General features: G+C 37.2%; 2 protein-coding genes across 2 annotated transcripts in view; both read right to left on the bottom strand.

The window, feature by feature from the left end:
* The window catches only part of rbm20 (RNA binding motif protein 20), a 59,528-nt gene extending 58,843 nt beyond the window's left edge, over window positions 1-685 (bottom strand). The window contains exon 1 of the mRNA XM_016295223.1: window positions 594-685. Coding sequence (XP_016150709.1) covers window positions 594-685 — 92 coding nt within the window. The remainder of the gene's footprint in view (window positions 1-593) is intronic.
* A 5,484-nt stretch (window positions 686-6,169) lies between these two features.
* LOC107602667 (structural maintenance of chromosomes protein 3) overlaps window positions 6,170-21,547 on the bottom strand; it is a 27,241-nt gene continuing 11,863 nt past the window's right edge. Inside the window, exons 13-29 of the mRNA XM_016295230.1 lie at window positions 17,380-17,593; window positions 16,686-16,789; window positions 16,319-16,418; window positions 14,957-15,117; window positions 14,720-14,861; window positions 13,564-13,714; window positions 13,333-13,485; window positions 12,426-12,577; window positions 12,167-12,325; window positions 11,466-11,573; window positions 11,271-11,379; window positions 10,934-11,181; window positions 9,198-9,410; window positions 8,352-8,540; window positions 8,087-8,264; window positions 6,616-6,722; window positions 6,170-6,462 (exon numbers count right to left, since the gene is read on the bottom strand). Coding sequence (XP_016150716.1) covers window positions 6,391-6,462; window positions 6,616-6,722; window positions 8,087-8,264; window positions 8,352-8,540; window positions 9,198-9,410; window positions 10,934-11,181; window positions 11,271-11,379; window positions 11,466-11,573; window positions 12,167-12,325; window positions 12,426-12,577; window positions 13,333-13,485; window positions 13,564-13,714; window positions 14,720-14,861; window positions 14,957-15,117; window positions 16,319-16,418; window positions 16,686-16,789; window positions 17,380-17,593 — 2,560 coding nt within the window. The 3' untranslated portion in view covers window positions 6,170-6,390. The remainder of the gene's footprint in view (window positions 6,463-6,615; window positions 6,723-8,086; window positions 8,265-8,351; window positions 8,541-9,197; window positions 9,411-10,933; window positions 11,182-11,270; window positions 11,380-11,465; window positions 11,574-12,166; window positions 12,326-12,425; window positions 12,578-13,332; window positions 13,486-13,563; window positions 13,715-14,719; window positions 14,862-14,956; window positions 15,118-16,318; window positions 16,419-16,685; window positions 16,790-17,379; window positions 17,594-21,547) is intronic.

Below are 21,547 nucleotides of genomic sequence, written 5' to 3'. Positions count from 1 at the left end.
ATCTTATTAATGTATATAAATAGATATGGATTCCCCCCCATTTTCTCATTCCTGCTAACTCGTTTTTTTTTTTTTTTTACCAGATTCAAGTGAATATATTTTCAGTATTACTTTTAAAATAGTCAGAATCAGAACCAGTGTTAGAATAATAATAAAAAATAATTAAAACAACCATTTATAATACAAAAGTTTCAATAAAATCAAGCAACTGATTATATTCAAATAACCTTAAACACATTGGTAAAATATTTACTTTTGTAATAGGACAGAAAGCATGATGGGATAAGCAAGAGGAATGATAACGGTGTTTATGTTAGAGATCTTTGGCTACAATAATACTGCTCAGAATCACAGTGGAATTACACTTTGGCAAAGAACTCCAAGTTACACTCATCAAACCCATCCATCATCCTGGGGTGTCTTGAGAAGAACCATGTGACTTAAAGCATTTTAGAAGATTTCTTACTGTACTTGCTACTTAAGCATGATTTATCCACCAAAACTGTGGTGAAAAGCTTGCGAACAAATTGATTTTTCACTCATACATCTCCATGCAACACTAACTACTTTTCCCACAGCAACACATTACCTACCTCTGGAGGTGTTCAGCGGAAGCTTTCCCAACATTCCCTGGAATGTTTGACTGGCCGTTCTCAAAAACACCCTTGTCCCAAGTTTGCTTCATGGTAGAAAAAAAACTTTCTACCCACAAGAAAATCCAACAAGTTGCTTCCTGAGAGTCGCAGGAGGTTTTTCTGCACTGAATCCCGATGGAGGTCCAGTCTTTCCGTGCAGCCGTGTTGTTTTGGATTGGCCTCCAGTGCCTCTGGGATCAGCAGCGGTAACGAAAGTTAGCCCACTCGCGCCCTCTCACTGAGCTTCTGCCAGACCCTCAAACGTCTAAAAAAAAAGTGGATAAAAAAAGGGTGCTCAAAGGGGCTGGTAGTAAAGCTGGGATGAGGGCTGGAGGAATGAAGCAGGGACGTTAAAGGCACTTGACCATTTGGGAGTCCCCGAGGGCTGCCTTACACTTTCATTCTCTCTCCAGCCAATGATAGAGCAAGTGTGAGGAATGCCATTAGTCAGTCACTCAAAAGTGCCGGATCAGTTTCGTCAACAGATCATCAAAGGCCAGAGCCCTGTGCGCAGATTATTAATATTTCCGGCCATTAACATTTTGTGGAGAACAATGGGGCCCCTGCTGCACGTCTATGTGCAAAGCCTTTGATTCGCGCACTGTAAAGATCTGGAACATTACTGCGGACGAAGAGTCCCAGAAACAAAGATTTACTGGAGAGCTGGATGCCGGTGGAAGGATTTTGTGTTTGGGTCTCATTCGACTCGAAACACTGGGCAGGATTTCTTCTCAATGAAACCAAGATGAGTAAAATAAGATCAACCTGGATAACAGACTTTGGGAAGTCTTGAAAACTTTGAAACCTGAAATCCACATAACCTCAACTAAACAAGTAACTAATACTCACTACTGAATGCATTAGTGAAAAACCAATATGTCATTCTACAAGATAAATAGATCGACAGACAGACAGATAATCGAACAAACAATGAAATAGATATATTGACAGAATGATAAAACCAAACGAACAAATATTAGATCAAATGATAGATAGACAGACAGACACAGATATAGATTCCCAAATAGATAGTCAGACAGATAGATAAAACGATAGATATTATAATAGAGCTAACATCAGATAGAACAAAAGAACAAATGAAATAGAACATATATATATATACACAAGTTAGATACATAGCATGATAGAACAATAAATAGATAGAACGATAGATAGAAAGAACGATAGAACGATAAATAGCAGGATAGATAGATATAGATAGAACAATAGATAGATAAATAGAACAATAGATGGACAAATAAATTGATTAACGAGGAACTACCAAAAGAATGAACGAAATAAATATAAATAGATATATAGAAGGAATGAACACTAGAGCAAACAAACGAACAAAAAAATTGAATGAGCAACAGATAGAACAAACAAATGAACAGAAAGAGTGAATGAATGAACAATAGCGCAAACGAAAGAATGATAAACAGATTTACAAGTAGAACAATAGATAGCATGATAGCAACAGAACAAACTATAGATGAAACTATCGCCAGATAAACGGAACAATAGAACTCATGATAGATAATAGAATAATAGATCAATCAAACTACAGACTGAACAACAGATAGAATCTGTTGATATAAGCATAACAAATGATCATTTCAATAATCAGCAGCAAATGCAGAAGAGACTCTTATTAACCCCCTGCAGACACGTGTGACACTCGCACAGTCACAATCCCGCAGTATTCCTGACCGGCAGGAGAGCAGATCCGGTTTAGGGAATGACGGACACTAAAACTACAGGCACTGAACAAAATGTTCCGCATTAGCAGGACAACTGCACACAGAAAACCCTCAGAAACCACAACGACAGGTGGAGCCGCGCATGAAAAGAGTTCATATAACGCTTCGCTGGCTTACTGAAAAGTTACTTTTCAAATGGCAAACAATATATTAAAATCCATGATAAAATAATTGAAATCTATACTTTAAAATAAGCCAAATTTAATTGTATTTCAAATAAATAAAATGCTATAGCTGTGAAATTGGCCATAGCGAGACAAAGGAGTCAAAGGAGCTATTTTACTCCAACAATCATAGAACGATTTTAAAACGATCCTGCCTTTCAGCGGAAAAAGTGAGAATTCTCCTGTGATGCATGTATATCCATTTTTGGACCGTGTCAGTAGTGTAAAAAGTCTTTATTTTCTAAAAGGGGCAGAGAGCAACACCCGTGTGACCATCCACCTGTTCAAATTAGCACCACCGCTCATTTGACCTGTGCTAAGTCACGACGTTGCCCCTTTGCACTAGATCGCTGTTCTGAAAAAGGCTGGGACACAGCTGCGGATGCCATTCACGATAACTCGCCCCAAAAGACCCGATGTTTATGCCACGCTGGATGTAAACGCTCAACAGTCACTCATCAGGAAAGCAATAACGGTTTGCAGTAAAGTATGCACTGCATATATTATAACATTAAGTTCAGAGTGAAACCTCAAGTTTCAGTTTGAGGCCACAGAGGGGTGATCGGCAGGTCCTATATGACCTCATAAAACTGCTTTAAAAAAGGAAGGAATGCAGTTCCCACTCAAAACGGCAGGTTGTAAATGCCTTTTCACTCAGGGTTGAGGCACTGTGATGTTTACATGAGTATAAATGGAATGGCAATGACACAATGACGCCTCAGCGAGTGGTTATATGTGGAGCTCGTAGTTGCTGGGTCAAATTTGAAGGATCAGTCGAAGGATCTCATCATTTTTAAGTCAAACCCGTAAATGCAACATCTGAAAATGCTAATAACACTGAGGTATTTTTTTTATATACTTTACTTCTGCTCTTTGCAGACACTTTCTTGGTGCAATAACCAGAGAGGAAGTTAGGAAGTGTTACAAAAATAATAAAACAGCTCTTTTGTACTTATATTTCTGAAGTATATTATTTTATTGTTGGTGGATTCTGCTACAAGAAAAGCTTTAATTTTGTGTTCAGCTCTTACTTGCACAAAGCAAGCACATGAAACAATAACTGAATAAAGGGGCATTTTTAAATGACTGGTCACAGTGATTTGGGACTTTTTATTTTATTTTAAAATAAAATAAAATGAAAGATTAATTCATTAAAAAAAACAACCACAATGACAGGAGGAGCAGGGCATGAAAACAGTTCATTTTAACACTTGTTAGATTTTTGTTTTTAAAATAATTCTCAAATTATAATATCAAAATACAGCATTAAAAAAAACTTATTATAAACCACAATAAACCAAAACCATATAAACTATTTCCAAATGTTATTATTTTGTAGTTGTTGTTTAAATAAACATTACAACTGTCCCTCTGTTGTGCCATTTTCACACTGATGAACAGTTTTTCCCCCAATAAAATGTGTGAAAATAATTTACAAGTTATTTATAAAAGATAGCTTTTGAAATGAACCTTATCCAGACAAAGAGACTGATATTTTACTCCACTGGTCACATAGTAATTTGGGTCTTTTTAAAAAAATAAATATTTAATTACATTAATTAAAAAATTAAACTCTTTGTCTGTTAAGAGAAGTCACTTTTCCTATAGGAAAAAAAAACTGCAAATGAAATGCAAGCGTTTTTTTTTTATACTAAGTTCTATTAATTCTCTAATAATCTATTAACATTTACTGACATATCAATCAAGACTTACGGATATAAAACTTAAGCGCAATGCACATTTTTTAATATAGTCTAAAATGTGTTCTAATGTCTCTACTGAACATTGATGAGGATTGTATGATCTTTGAATAATATCAGTCGTTAAATGTGAGATATTTAAAGTGTACCTAAAGTATACTTGCAATAGTTCCACTTTAGCACAATCAAATATACTTCATTATATCTTTAGTTGGACTTCAGCACAACGTCCACACAATTAAAGTGCATTAGTTGTTCCAATTTAGTATAACAAAAGGGTATTTTTAATAAGTACATAAATATGTAAATACATCTGTAGTATTACTTGGCATGAAATAAACGTATTTCGACAACATTTTAGTAAATTCATTTTTCACTAGGGTATAAATGACTATGTATAAAATAATAATAGTAGCAATTCCATATAATTTTTGTAGAAACTCAAAACAGAACACATACATATAGTCAAAGGTTTTCTTAGATTTTTTTACTAAATGCCCCAAAAAAGATGCTAATCGTATGGACAGCTGAATGTTATGTCGCATTCATCCCGTGACAGTAAAGTGACTTTAAGAGCCACTGAGACAGCAGCATCTGTTCTCCCAGCAGGCCACTGCCCACAAAACTGACAAGTTTAATGGCACCCTAACACTGTTCAGAGACAGAGTCAAGGGCACACAGAAAGACCAAGTGCTTATCGGTTTGACACGGCACCTGTCAGACAACAAATTAACTTGTGGGGTGAACGACTGTAAAGCAGGGACAGATTTATGCGAGGTTTATCGAGGCCTCGCCGTGATTATGGGGTGGTTTTCATCTGTTGATTATGTTGAGGGGCTGATCTCGGTCGCCAGAGAGCGATTCTGGCAGAGAGAAGCGCGTGAGCAGTTAAGAGTAGAGAGATGGACAGGCCCAAAGGACTCTTGGACCAGTTTAGTGATCAGCTGAGCAGATCTGGCAGATAAAATTGCATTCGTGTTGTTGGCAGATGGAAAGAGGATCCAATTTCCCCCTCAACGTTTCAGTGAACATGACTCACCTTTAACAGAATGACTACAAACCTATTACAGACAAGCATGATCATTTCCAAAGCCTGATCTCCACACGCAACTCTAATCGGCATAAGCTCAGGCTTGACAGACACTAGGATGGAAAACAATGACCGAAGCATTATAAAATAGAAATACTAAACCATATTAATATTTAATAGTTAACATTTAAATTATATGCTCAGGGTTTCTTACCTTGAGATTTATTTTATAGGAGCTTTTAAAAAAAACCTACAAAAAAATAAAAAATAAAATATATATAAACATGTATACAAATTAATAAAATATAGTACATAAATTACAGAACTTTAAAAATATATATTCTTTAGATTTTTATAAATATTTATACATAAAATGTACTTACTTGCCCAAGCCAAAAGCAGCCTCCAAGTCTTGATTTCTTTTTTTCAATGTGTAGCACAACCACTTAGTGACGTAATAGCATTAAAACAATGAAATGTGTGACACAGCGCCCTCTAGCGGCAAGAAACCAGTGCATGTTGATAAAGACCAGGGTTATTTTATTATTTTTGGGTAACAGAAAACACAGTAAGAGACTATATATCACAATGACCTGAATGAACAATGATGAAAACATTTCGGCTTCGGGAAACCTACAAAACGAGCCTCTCTCCTATATCGCTTTAAAAAAAAAAAGAAAAAAAGGGGGGAGTATGAAGGAACAGCTCATGCTGGTTTAGAGTATTGAGGAAGAGAGAACCAGTGCCAAATGAGCAGACTGCAAACCGCAGCTCTTTAACCTACCTGTGTATTCAGTCTCAGCCACTATACATGTTCCCTTACTGAAGCTTAACTCTGAAACAGAGCGACTGATGCAGGTGTAAAGCAGGGCACATTTCATCAAAATATTGAAAAACATGTTCAGTGTTTATCCTTGCAATACGAGACTTAACAGAGGAAAGAAAATATAAAATAACTGTTATACAACAATTAGTCAGTATATCCTGTTCAGAATACAAGAAACGTTGCATTCATTCCAACTGGGCTTTAAAAAGGAAACACACCAGTTGAGATGGGGGTGAGAAACGAGGAACATGAGTGATAGCGGTGTAATGTTTCTCTTAGCCATGAGTGGTGTCATCCTCCACAAAGTCCTTCGCCTGTTCTGCTGAGATCACATCGATGTGACTCACCTAACGAACACACACACACACAGTAAGTCTGGGGTCCTCATCTGCGCACCTTTAACATGACAAGACTTCCATTTATAGTTCAGTTTCTGCGCAGAAGACTCATTTGTATTTACTAATTACTTGGCACATCAGAGTGCTAATGATGCCTGTTACCTTGTTTCTGAATTTGACGCCGTAGAACTTATCAGCAGACTCCAGAAGCTCAGGTCTGAAGGTTGTGGTGATGAACTGAGCATGTCCAGCCAGCTCCACGATCATGTCTGAAAGACAATACAAAACATTGATACACTGCAAATCAAACAAACAAAAAACTACTAATACACTTAAAGCAGAAGCTTGCAACCTCCAAAAGCAGTAACTTTTTCTTTGTAGTGGGAAAATAAATAAATATATATACACATTAAATAACCTTGCTTGTAGTGAAAAAGGCAACATTTTGTTTGTAGTAAAAAGATTTTAAAAAATTGTAGTGAAAACAAAACATTTTGTAGTTAGAAACACTGTTGTGAAAAAAACGACAAAAAACAAAACATGAAAACAAAAAACCGTGTCAAAATCAGAAACTTGTAAAATGTAATATTTGTGATAGAATTTAAAACGTGAAAAGAAAATGTGGGGGGGAAAAAAACACTTTTTAGTGGGGAAAAGAAACATAAAACACTATTTCTGGTAGAATAAAAAAAAGCAAATAAAACTGGATAATATATATGCTGCTTTTCCTTCTGTTAACTGTTCTGCTGATGTAGCAGTTTATTTTTGGCCAAGCTTTTTTTCCTCTATTGAACTGACTTTCAGTGGCTGAAATGTTGGCGCATCTCTAAGGTCACCAATGCATTGGCTAATGGTACCTGACACTGCTTTTCGGTGCTGGGCATCTAGAGCCTGGTCGATTTCATCAAACAGGTAGAAAGGAGCAGGGTCGCATTTCTGGATGGCAAAGATGAGAGCCAGAGCCACCAGAGACTTCTGACCCCCAGAGAGCTGCTGCATCTCTCTCATCTCTCCCTGTTTACCTGTAAACGACACCTGACGAACACACACACACACGATTGGTCAAAATATCAGCAGCAATAACTGCACACACAAACATCTGATTCTCCATCCTCTCCTTACCCTGATGCCCACTCCAGTGAACTGGTCTACACTGGGCACGCTGCTCTGAGTATACACATTAAATAACCTTGCTTGTAGTGAAAAAGGCAACATTTTGTTTGTAGTAAAAAGATTTTAAAAAATTGTAGTGAAAACAAAACATTTTGTAGTTAGAAACACTGTTGTGAAAAAAACGATAAAAAACAAAACATGAAAACAAAAAACCGTGTCAAAATCAGAAACTTAGAGAAAATGTAATATTTGTGATAGAATTTAAAATGTGAAAAGAAAATGTGGGGGGGGAAAAAACACTTTTTAGTGGGGAAAAGAAACATAAAACACAATATTTCTGGTAGAATAAAAAAAAAGCAAATAAAACTGGATAATATATATGCTGCTTTTCCTTCTGTTAACTGTTCTGCTGATGTAGCAGTTTATTTTTGGCCAAGCTTTTTTTCCTCTATTGAACTGACTTTCAGTGGCTGAAATGTTGGCGCATCTCTAAGGTCACCAATGCATTGGCTAATGGTACCTGACACTGCTTTTCGGTGCTGGGCATCTAGAGCCTGGTCGATTTCATCAAACAGGTAGAAAGGAGCAGGGTCGCATTTCTGGATGGCAAAGATGAGAGCCAGAGCCACCAGAGACTTCTGACCCCCAGAGAGCTGCTGCATCTCTCTCATCTCTCCCTGTTTACCTGTAAACGACACCTGACGAACACACACACACACGATTGGTCAAAATATCAGCAGCAATAACTGCACACACAAACATCTGATTCTCCATCCTCTCCTTACCCTGATGCCCACTCCAGTGAACTGGTCTACACTGGGCACGCTGCTCTGAGAGGAAGATCCCCTCTCACTGTCCGCTCCCTCGCCCTCGTCCTGAGACTGACCACCTTCAGTGTCGCCCTTCTTCATCACCAGAGTGGCTTTACCACCGGGCACCAGCTTCTGAAACACCTCGCTGAAATTCTTAGACACCTGTAGGGAGACAAAGCAGGATGCTTAAGTGGGACCAGATGACATGTTTTTTGCTTACTGTGATAGAAAGTCGATTTAAAAATATTTTTTAACATGTGAAAAAAACTAAACCTTTTTTGTGGTAAAAAGGAAAATACAAAACCTTGTTTGCAGTTAAAATACACATTTTGTTAAAAGTGGGAAAACATTTCATAGTGAAAAACAAAATGCTTGTTGTGAAAACTAAACATTACGAAAAAACAAAACATTGTGGTGAAAAACAAAACCTTGTTTGTAGTAAAAAAAAACATTTTGCTTGTAGTGAAAAGAAAAATAAATTGTACTGAAAACACTTTATAGTGAAAAACATTGTGTTTTGTTTGATGTGGAAAAAAATGTTGCGAAACAAAATGAAAACCTTGTTTTTAGTGAAAACAATGTCTGCTGTGTCAAAAACAGTAAGAACAAACGCATTTAAAAAAAACTGAAAAACAAAACTTTAGTGAAAACAAAACATTTTGTCTGTCAAGATTAGAAAACAATATATATATATATATTTTTTTTTTAATAAAGTTTTAAAAAAAGTAGACAGTGCTTCATTTTTATTAGAGATAGAAAAATAAAACATATATATTGAAATATAAATGCTACTTGAGTGAGTCTGTCTCATAGTCGTACCTGTTTGAAGGTGAGCTGGATGGCCTCGTATTTGCGCAGCTCCAAGACGTTCATGAGCTCCATGATGGATTTGTATCCTCTATCCAGCTCATCCTGCCTCTTAATCAACTTCTCTTTCTGCTCTGAGAAATTGACAAACTGGTCCAGGGCTTTTTTATTCACATGGCTGTACTTCTTCAGCTCTGTGTTACACTGCTCCAGCTTCCTGAACAACTACACACACAAAATAAATACAGGTAAATGAACACGTAACCAATGAAATAGTATGAAGCCTCTAAGGGGACGTGGTGATAGAAAGCAAAAAGAAGTGAGAGAAGAACTTATATTTTAAATGCATTTGTGTTTTCTTACAATTTTTTTGCTTTCAGAAACGTTTGCATTCTTTGCAAACAAATGCAGTTTCTGAAGGAAAATTTTGTGAGCAAATATATTTTGCAAAAGAACACAATGTTTCTCAAGGTAAAGATTACATTTTGTATGCAAATGCTAAGGTTTTCAGAGGAATTGAAAATATTTTGGGAGTTTTAAGTTTCTTGGGGTAATGAAACAATTTTGTGAGCTAATTGCAAGGAAAACGTAAAAACTTTGAGTGAACGCAAAAGCGTAAATACAAAGATTTTCAGGGAAATGCAAAAATCTTGCAAGCAAATGGGGGAAAAAACTGCTTAATTTTGCTAAATTTCTGAAGGAACATGAAAATTCTGTGTTTGCATGGTTTCTCGAGAGTAAAATAATTTTTGCCTGTGAACGCAAAGGTTTTCAGGGGAATGTACAAATTTTGCAAGCAAATAGAAAAAAAAATATGTGTTTATGTTTGCAAAGTTTCTGAGGGAATGTGAAATTTCTGCATGTGTATTCAAAGTTTCTCAAGGGAAAGAGAAAATTCAGTTGACAAACAAAGGTTTTCAGGGGAAGAAAAAATTTTGCAAGCGAATGGTAAACACAAAGTTTCTTTAATAATTTAGCAAGTAAATGCGGAGGTTCTAAAGGGGAATATGACAATTTAGTGACCAAAGGTAAAAACTCGTAATGCCATAATTCCCACTTCTGAACCTGCAAATGAAAATTCCAGAGGATAGCGAAAGAAACAGAAATGGCACAATTCAAAAACCTCCCTCCTCAACTCCAGGCACTCAAGTTCACCAAGAGAGGGTGAAAAAACAAGAGCGCAAGCATGGGGTAATGAAGAATGAGTCACCTCTGTGTAGGAGGGCTGACACACAATACAGCCCCTGACTGGAGCGGTGGAGAGAAAGGAGGAAGATCAAGACAACGAATATGAGAGCCAGGTGGGAGGGCTGCGAGACTGGAGGGGGATGAGAGGGAAAACTGAAAGCCAGACATGAGCCGAGGAGGAGGCAAGAGGCTTCTTCAAGGGAACCCGGTCATGCCTTGGTCTTCATAAGATTAGGTAATGCTCGTTTATGACCTCATTTGCGACAAGCTATTTTTTGAGTGAGAAGGAAAATATGGTTTAACATCACTCTAAATAAGTCACAGGAAATTATACAGAACTTCACCATGAACTTTAACTAAAGAGGAAAAAACTCTGCAATTCAGGGTAAAAAAAATATGGTTGCTGTACCTGTTTAAGTGTCAGCGTCTGGTACTTTTCAAAGGCGGTTTAACATCACTCTAAATAAGTCACAGGAAATTATACAGAACTTCACCATGAACTTTAACTAAAGAGGAAAAAACTCTGCAATTCAGGGTAAAAAAAAATATGGTTGCTGTACCTGTTTAAGTGTCAGCGTCTGGTACTTTTCAAAGGCCTCCTGCGGCAGGGAGCCCAGCTCACGAATCTTCTTCATGCATTCCTCTTTCTTCTTCAGTAGCATCCCCTGTCTGTTGGTCATCTTCTCCAGCTCCTTTGTGTCGTGGTTGATGGCTTCGTTCTGATCCTTCTCGATGTTCTTCCAGCGCTCCATACTCTTCTGGTGGTCCTTTATTTCCACCTCCGTCTTATCGATGAGGGAGTCCAAATCTAACATTTGAGATGACAAACAAAATGTAGACCAACAAAAGTAGGGCTTTTAAAGAAAAAAGAAAAAATGACAATGAGTCTTCACTCACCCTCAGATCGAGCCAAAGTGTCTTTTATGCGTTTATTAATGCCATCTAACTCTGACGTTGTCGCTGTGAGGACGGTTCCTCCTTCGGTTTCTCTCAGTTCATTCAATTCCTACAAACACACACTTTATTATTGTACTACATGCCATTGTGTTTCATAAAGGCTTTATTGGTGAAAAGGAAAAGCGTTATCCTCACCTGCTCGACTTGGTCGAGACGTTTGCGCAGGTTTTCATTGAGGTACGTCTCCACTCTGGTCATGATTCCCTCCAGCTTAATTCTCTCATTCAGCAGCTGTCTGTTGTCCTAAAGCAAAAACAGGCCACACGTGAAAAACAAACATCTCTAACTGACCCCAGACTGAAGGGCCAAAAGCCACGTGTTCGGTTTTAATCGTTAATTATAAAGGCAATTTTAGACTAAAAACAGAACATGTGGCTTTTGGCCACATAAATGTACATCTAAAGGAACAAATGAAACTCATATGCATATGCTTCAGTGCTAAGCCTGTCTGAAAATACAAAAGCAGACAAATTAGCAAACCAAATTGAAGTCCTTATAAAAATAACAAAGGCTAATGATGTGGGCCGGTTATACAACATTTAAAGTAGATTTTCAATTGTTTGCTGTGTGTCTCGTGTGTCGGGCTGGAGGTGAGAAAGAGCTGCAGCTGTGGTAATTCTGGATTAACCGTCACTGAAGCATAAGAAATGATTTTGATATTCACCAATACTGCTAGTTTAGGGCAGCTGTGGCCCAATCCTTATACTGGGTGGTGGTGGTCTAATAAATTTGTTAAGCACTGTATATATAGATATACACACAATGTTTTCAAAGTCAGTATGTAACAATGGTAAATAACGGTGTTGATGATTTTTGTTTTAACTGTGTTGTTGAACCTGTTGCAGCTGTCTGATCTCGTCGTTGAGGTCGTCCACTCTGCGCTGGTCTTCTAAACTGAGCTGAGAGAGCAGGTCTGTTCCCAGCTCTGCCTTCAGAGACTCCCGTGTGCTCTCCATGGCGTGCAGACTGGCCTCCAGACTCTGAAGACTGCGTTGCTGGGGGAAAACACCAGAGAGAAACCCATTTAGAGATTTGGTACACAAATAAAATAATAGTAAATAATAGCAGTTATGGTATTACAGTAGCAGGGGTTACCTTGGGCATAAATGTTTTCTCTGACTGCTGTCTCTTCTCCTTCAGCATCTTCATCTCAGACAGTATACTGTCTCTGGATGCCTTGAACTTCCTCTGCTGGGTCTCGATTTGCTGCATCTGATTCATCAGCTGGTCAATTTCGTTATTGATACGTGGAGAACTGAGTTAAGGAGCAGACAAGAAGTCCCTTCTTGCTTATCTGTTATTTTAGCATTATTTATATATAGTATTCATTAACGTTAATTCGCGTTTATTTTTACGTTTTCGGTTATTTAAATTTGTATTTGTTTTTCGATTTAGCTTTATTTTTAGTGAGCTGCCAAGACAACAGTTTTTAATCCAATATTTTTATTTTATTTAAGCTTTATTTCAATTAACAAAAACAATTTGTAATCGTTTTTGTTAACAATAACGTTGCTTTTTGAAACGCTAAAAATATAATAAAAATACGATTATACTAAATCCACTTGTCTCAACTGTACAAATACTTTGACGATCTGTTAAGTACTTTTGTTTGGCCTGTTTATGCTGCAGCTGAGAAAATGATTACGTCATCATATTAGCTCTGATTGAGTCACGGGGTATGAGGCACACAAAGCCAACGTGTGTTGATCAATGGCTTTAAATGAACATCACTCGAAGCCTTGAGAGTCACATCCACCAATCCACACACATAATCTCTCATCCCTCCATTCACTAATATAACACCATGTGTGCAGCTCACACATGACTGCATACATGCTAATAACTAGCTGACTCACTCTGATTCTCTTTGACCGTGTGTCATGTAGGCCGATTGTACCAGAATGCTCTACTGGCCAAGACACAATTAGGACTCAACAATCAATTTGATTTTGTGCCACTGCGTCATAAGAAAGCCTGTGTGAGGTGTATATGAGGAGGATATGTTCAATATTTCTACGCAGGTTCTCGTTGAGTTTGGCCTCCAGTTCTACGAGCTCCTCCTCGGCTTTCCTCATGTCCTTCTGCAGCTCCAGACGGGACTTACGTGTGTCGTAGTAGCCACCGGTCAGAGCGCCACGATGACTCACCTGATCACCTGATACACCAAAACAAGGGTTTAGAAATCCTACAGTCTGAATAAAAGAAGTGCACGCATAGGACAGCGTCTGTTTACCCTCCAGTGTGATGCAGTCCATGGTGAAAGCTCGAGCCAGCTGAGTGGACACCTCCATACTGCGGCAGATCAGCGTCTTCCCAAACACGTGTTTGAAGGCCTTGTCGAAGTTTTGGCTGTAACGGAGCTTGCTGATCATGGGGATTGCATCCTACAGCAAATGCAGGGAAGGAATTAGAGGTTGTTTTCTTAGATTTCCATTTAACAGAATAACAAAAAAAAATGTGTTTAAAGGAGGGTTATTGAACATTAACAGTTAATTAAAATCCTAAAAAAAAAACACACACATTTTCGTTACTTTAAAATAAATTTAGACTGAAATAAAATTAAATACAGCATTTAAAAAAAATCTCAGCTAGCTGCCAATGCAACATTTCTCATTTTCATTTAGTTTGTCTTGAAGCACTAAAACAACTATATATAAACAACCTAAAACTAATATATAAAAATAAAAACTAGACATTTAAAAAATAAATATAAAAATACAAAAAACTAAAAATTACTAAAACTCTAAAATGAAAGTTAAAACATCAAATTTAACTTAAAACATTAACAAAAACTATAATTGTATATTAATGAAAATAAAATAAGCCAACACTTATTTTTTTATTTTCATAATCCAAAACAATAAATAAGTCAAGGACAGGACTTGGTTTAGTCACTCAGGAGTTGATTGAATTATATAAACTGGGCATTTCAGACTGAATATGGAGGTTTTTTGGCCAATATTTTCCCTTGGGAATAACTTGACTCACACAGAAGTCAATTTCAAACTAAGCAGCTTTCTGTTGCTAAGTGTGTTGAATTTGTGTGGCCAACTTGAATGCGACTAAAATCTGTGTGGGGATCTTTTTCGCCCTCATGCGAAACTCCACTGTGTGAATTCCTATTCAAATGACTGGATTGAAATGACAGTGAAATTTCACCAAGCTAAAACAGTCAGTGTAACTGCACCAATCGTACTGAAAAATGTGCACAATAAGTTGCAACATAACCGATGCAACAACAGATCTTTTCTTCTGTATTGTGACGTACATTCAAGTGAAACAGATTACTGAAAAAATGATGGTAGTGGATCTAAACGGATCAAGAAAACATGCATTTAGGAAATCAAACAGGGTGCATTTTAAATGTCATGTCAGTGGTGTAAGCTTACGTTAGTCTCAGGGTAAGCGGTGTCCCTGACGTCCAGTTTGCTGAGGGGCAGGAAGGTGACCTCTCCTGGCAAGTTCATCTTATTAAACTCCATCAGAATCTTGGTGCTCACTTCATCCGTTTCCACGATGTGGTAAAACAGCCTGAGCAAACACCAGCACACACAACACCATCACTCTCAGTTCACACACAGATAAACATTAAGCAGAAAACATTCATAATAATCAATGTGTCTGACCTGGTGCCAGCAGTCACCTCCACACAGGTGTAGAAGGCAGGTTCACACTCAAAGTTGTTCATGACGATGCCGTGGTAACCGTTGATGACGTGCTGGTTGATGCCCTTCCGGCGGAAATGTTCCAATACTTTATTAATGCTGTCGATGCCATTCAAAATAGCCTGGAGTAAAAGCAAAACATTGCGTTTCAAAGTTCGTACTGTCATTTCAAGCCAAGATGCCGATCGGAAGTCCTGATAATCCCACTTCATCTATACTGATGTATATTTTTGTAATGTGGGAGAGTTGCTATAATTAGTGACTGACTCAGTCCTTGAGGAACCATCCAGCGGCCAAGTTGAGCTTAGGAGGTATGGTTCAGTTCAGCCGATACACAGTGAACCAGTGTGGGCGGCTTTTTTACGTGATTTTAAATACATGCACACTGGTTACATATAATGAACTCTAGGGTAGGTTTGTACGACTAATCACGATAAAATCAAAATCGTGACATGGCTTAGTGTGATTATCAAATCTCAAAAGCTGTGATTTAATCAAAAATAAGCACTGCATATTAAGAGCAAAGCGTGGCACTGTGTTCATTTACACACAAACAGCTCGTGCCGCAGCGTTTTCAGTTTCTGATTCGGTTCAAAGTAAACAAACAAAGTAGTAAATGGTAGTAAAGTAAATGCTGCTACAAATTAACAACCTTCTGCATCTGCTCTAAATTGTGGATGCTAATAATGTGCATTTTCTGGGAGCAAAACCAAGCACCAACAATATTCGCAAATCTTTAATGAGAAGTTCATATAAATCAGCTGTCAACAAAATAGACACTTGAAAGGCTTCCTGTTTTTTTTTTTCACCAACAGAAAAGCTTGGTGTTAAACATTTGAAATGGAAGAAATTAAGACAGACAAATATTAGTAGTGTCGTACGGTTTACATAAAAACAAAAGCATTTATAATATTACTGTTTTTAAAAACTAATTTGTACTATTTTACTAATATTTTACAGTGAAATATTACATTTATACTTTGTATTATGTTTTGTTTATTTAGTGCTACTAATAATTCAAGTAATGACAACACCTATTACTAGTATTACTACTATTATCATTATTAGTCATATTTATATGTAGTCACAAATGTTTTGGCTAAACTGAAACCACCCCCAACCCGTAGTTAACGGAAACAATGTAGCCCTATTCTCAAGTAACAGACAAGAAGTTTCAAGAGCGTAGAAAGGCATTACATTTATGTAACCTTTATAAACAAATATTATATGAATAATACAAATAATACAGATTATTTGTACACAATAAGATCAGCAACATTCAGAAACGTGTTCAGAACACACAGGTCTGTTTTGGTTGCTAACCTTTCCGGTGGCTGCTCGCAGTAGCTGTTGTTTCTTCTCCAGCTCTTCTCGTTTGGCTGCCAGCGCCTGCTGTTCTGCGTTCTCCTCCCTCCACAGGTAGCTGCAGGAGGAGGGACATGGACACACCCATCAGTCCTGGCTCACAAACGCTACACCTGGGTTCAGCAGGAGACCCTATTCTATAGCCCAACCGTCAAGCCTCCTCGTGCTGTGAAACCTATGGCTCGTGGATTATTAATAACTAAAATGCCAGGTGAGGAGGGGAACTGTTCGTACAGGTAATAAGAAAGGGTGGGATGTTGGAAAAATGGACCAAAGCCAGATATTTTCCCATGATGCGTTGGGAATAGGAACAGGAGGACCTTACTTTCTCTCGCTCTGAAGTTCATCTTTTCGGTTCTTCACCTCGTAGTACTTCTTGTCCAGCTCTTCCACTCGAGTCTTCACTTCACTCAAGTCCTGATCCAGTTTCTGCGGCCGAAATCAAAGTTGGGAAGAAATGTTAAAGGTTCAAAAACATCTTAAAAGGAATAGATTACCCAAAGTTAATTTTTTTTGATAAGTTCATCTCTTCCTCCAAGATGTAGATCAGTTTGTTTCTCCATCAGAAAAGATTTAGAGAAGTTCAGAATTTCATCACTTGCTCACCAATGATCCTCTGCAGTGAATGGGTGCCGTCAGAATCAGAGTCCAAACAGCTGATAAAAATATCACAATAATCCACACCACTCCAGTCCATCAGTTAATGTCTTGAAGTGAAAAGCTGTATGACTGTAAGAAACTAATCCATCAAGCTGTTTGGACTCTCATTCTGACGGCACCCATTCACTGCAGAGGATCCATTGGCGAGCAAGTGATGTAATGCTACATTTCTCCAAATCTGATGAAGAAACAAACTCATCTACATCTTCTATGGCCTGAGGGTGAGTAATTTTTTTTGATCAATTTCTCATTTTTGGGTGAACTATTCCTTTAAAGAATAAATGCTTCCCATAAAACTGGCAAAAGTTACGTATCTACTGTTCAATACCAAGATTAGTTTTAACATAGCCAAATCTTACATTATACTGTTCCAGGTTTCTCTCTTTATTGGCCTCTGTGTCCTCCAGATCTTTGTGGATGGCAGCGATCTGCCGTTTCTTGTCGTTGATGGCTTGATCCAGAGACTTCAGCTCTTTCTTGATCCATTTGTCCCTCTCTTCTTTAGAGGTGAACTGACTGCCTCTGCCCTGTTTGGCATACAGGTCTGTTCGCTCCTGTGTGGCTTGAGCCAGTCTGAAAATTTCACAAACAAACACAAAACAAATTACTCCAGAACAAAACATAGTTCAAGCATTACTTAAAGACACCACAAGCATTTGAAAAGCACTTATCCTCCTTAAAATGACATCTTGTGAATAGTTGAAATAATTTGTGGAATCATGAAAGGGACGGGACTTGATTTTACACACAAGGATATGACAGTCCACTGTTTAAAAATGAATACAGCCATTGTGATAAACTCTTACAAAATCAAAAGTCTATAAATTTATAACATAGTAGGGGTACCAATAAGCAAATTATGGTTTTGGAGGAGTGACGGAAAAAAATATTAGTTATTTATAAGAAAAAATAAAAAATTGTCCCACCCCAGCTTCCTGTTTCAATAGTAAGTACGTCAACACAAAAAAGAAGTCCATGCTCCCCACTTCATGGGCCCTTTAACACTTCAAAGAGTTTACCGGGAAATTCCTCGCTCCTCTCTTTCTTTCACAGCGTTAAATTTGGGTTCTGTTTCCTGCAGCTCCTTCTGTTTTTCTTCAATCTTCTCCAGAAGCTTCTGACGCTCTTTAAGCAGCCGTTTCTGTTGGACAGGAGGCAAGAGGGGACAGAGTATTAAATCACAAATAGCGACATCAATTCTTGAGTCTTCTTATAGAAAGCCTAAATAAATTTTGCATAAATGCGTAAGGTGTTCAAATTTAAATGGAGAAGAATAAACTGCACACAAACAGGTGTGTAGATTCAGCGTCATGAGCAGAACAAAGGGGATCTCCATCTGAGCAAACCTACATTCTCATTCACCAAAGGGCAAATGACGCACTTCTGCCTCTCCTCCATAGGAAAGCACACACACACTTGGCCAGGTGGGGCCTCTCTAAGCCAAGCCAGGATGCAGGAGGGCCGACCGAAAGTGTGTATTTCGCATATACAGGGATACACAAGCGTTATGTGTGTTTGCGTCTGGCTACGAGCCCGGGCTGGAGTGAGCGTGTGTAGATAGTGACGCAGACGGAGACACTGCGGACCCTCTGTTCACTAGTGCCTGCCAGCATTTCCTGCAGCTCTCTGGCTGTTAGTGTTTGCATTTGTGAGCATGTGGATTCGTGTTTGCTTATGTGAATTCGGTCACCGCTTTGTTTCTGCAGCGACCAATTCAGCAACAGCAACAGAGAAAAGCAAGCAGGTGAGTATTTGTTTGAGGACATGGGGTTTATTACTTATATGTAGTCTTACTTAAAAAAAATTTAAAATTCGCACGTTATAGAATTTAGCACTTCATGAGCATTTTACCGTTTCATTTGAGTAAAACAAGAATTATATATACACACAGAAATGTAAAGGTATTCACGGCAACCTGTCAAAATAAATGTTTGGATTAACTTAAAGACATTGTGCCAGAAATATATTACGATCATTCAGTAGAATGTGTGTAATCCTACTACTACGGTTGAAAAATTAATAAAACTTAATTTTTTTAAGGAATAGTCACACAATATTCCTTCCATGTTTTAATTTTAATAGTAAATCCCCTTTACTTGTCAAAAAATACATTTGAATTTTCATTCATTAAAAGATCAATTAAATTTACCGTTTTATATGCCTTCATTCGATAACTAGAAAATTTAAAAGACACAACTCCAGAATTTCATAAAGCTATTGTGAGAATAAATAAAAGTCGTTTTTATGCATTCAAATAACTAAACATGCTAAAACAGAATTTGGTAACAATAAAACATAAGGTGAGAAAAATAAAACATTTCATAGGCCACATTTCAAACTTTTTTTTTTTTACTTAATTAATTAGACGTGCTTTTTGATTAATACAATTCAATTTAACCATTAAAAAGGAGTCCAGAAAGTTAAAATGGAATCCAGAAAAATTTTAAAATTTTATATCACGATACGAGTAATTTTATTCCATGGTAATGATATATATCACGATTGCTTTTAATGGAGTCTTTATGATATTCTATACCACAGAAATGTCATCATTCTTGTCACCAGTGTCAATAAAAAAATAATACTAGCCAAAAAACTCAAGCTTACTGAAGTAAACAGGAAGTGATTAAATAAGAATAAGAAACTAATTACAAGCAATAGGGCAAAAAAAACTACAGTAGAACAGATAAATAAAAAAATCCTATATACACTGTATAAAATAATCAAATGTATAAAACACTGCATATTCTTCACTGTTAAATTAAATATATATTTCTTTTTATTAAAGTTACAAAAGTGATTTAATCAAGAGCAGTGAGAGATTTTTTCTCTTTTGTTGTTAACATAATTGACAGACAGCAGGAATATTAGACTGCTGTCACTTTAAGAGCTGCCCAGATCCAATATGCTGTTACACATTAGTCTCAGCCTCAGAAGTCACGCTAGGGCTGGGCGATATGGCCAAAAAATTATCACAACATATATATTTTTTTCATATTAGTCGATATTATCACGATAAATGTAAAATGTTTATTTCTTTCACGTTTAAAGGCAGACTTTTGATCCAATGTGAAAGCTGTAAAAACCAGATGGTTAATTGTGGTTTTATTCATTAATTCTTTATGGTCAGAACAAGACAAACACATCGTTTTTGAATTCTTTACACTTTTCCAGTCATTTTTCCTTCAAATAAATATCTTAAAATAATTTTTTTTTTTCTCAGTTCTGCATGTTCTAGTAATCAGTAATATTGTTTCAAATCAAGAAACAAGTTTGTGTTGCCTGATATTAATAATATTTAAAAAAAATTGTCTCTTAGAAATACACATTTGATAGTAGCTTGAGTTTGGATGCAGATGTAGATTTATGTTCATTATTAAAATCAGTAATATCTGTAAAAAATTATAGCAATCTAAATGTTATATGGTGAAATTTAATTATTCTGACTGAGGTGTTTTTTTAACCATTGGTCTTCCATAGTAGCATACATTTAAATCACGAGTTAAAACCACAAATATAGCACCTCAATACCATGGTAAAAAAATGTATATGGCTTGTGGGTATTTATGAAAAACAGTAGTCTAAATACACTTATAAATGCTATAGCTTAATCACAAAAAATACTGTAATTATATTCCATTACTCCTTCAATACATTTAATACATGTCTAAATTAATAATATTCGACATGAATACCCACATTTCTGACACAATACCATGGTGCAGTTAGTGCTACTACAGTAAATCCATGGTAAATGATGGCGATTTGTAGATTAAAAAGTCTTCTGACTGTGTCGTTGCGCACAGTGTTTCTGCTGTTTGTCAGCGCTGTTTCATCTGCTTGTAAAGTTATTTGTGTTCCTCGCTGAATTCAAGTGCTTCACACTGGATCTCACAGCGCTGTTCAGTGGTCACATGACCGAGACTCATCAGCGAGTAACGCGTGGAGCTCGCACTGCGCCGCAGTTTGAACTTTAATCCGAGCGGATAAGCGCTTCGAGTGGCGCACTCCAAATGACTAGCGCTTTTTCATTCCGCCTTTGCCGCAAACATTATATCGAAGATTTATCGAACCCTTGTTATCGTTTATATTTATATCGTTCGATAATTATCTTTATCGATTTCTCGCCCAGCCCCAAGTCACGCCCATGAACCGTTGGCTGAATGTTTGATGCATATCGCACACAAAATTGGAAACACTTCAAGAGTTTTGAAGTCGTCATCGGATTGGTTGAATTCTACAGGATTCCCAGATGTGTGTGTCGCATTCTTTGACGTTCTGCCTGGAAACAAAGATGCCGTGATGCCAAAACCCCTCATAGAAGAAGAAATCTGTCGTGTTTACAACTGTGACAATGAGCGCTTATTTTCAAAATTTTTCAAAAGTATGTGAAATATTTAAAGTTCGCGCCATAGAATCTTTAAAATATGTCCAAGAGTTTTACACACCGGTCTGTTCTTATGACGCGGCACAAAAAATAAAAAAATCTCTACCGGTTGACAAATTTCTACTGGTTAATCGTGTCTA

This window comes from Sinocyclocheilus grahami, unplaced genomic scaffold (assembly GCF_001515645.1).
Source record: "Sinocyclocheilus grahami isolate Dianchi unplaced genomic scaffold, SAMN03320097.WGS_v1.1 scaffold332.1, whole genome shotgun sequence".
In the NCBI taxonomy this organism is placed as follows: Eukaryota; Metazoa; Chordata; class Actinopteri; order Cypriniformes; family Cyprinidae; genus Sinocyclocheilus; species Sinocyclocheilus grahami.
This window is presented reverse-complemented; position numbering and strand designations above follow the sequence as displayed.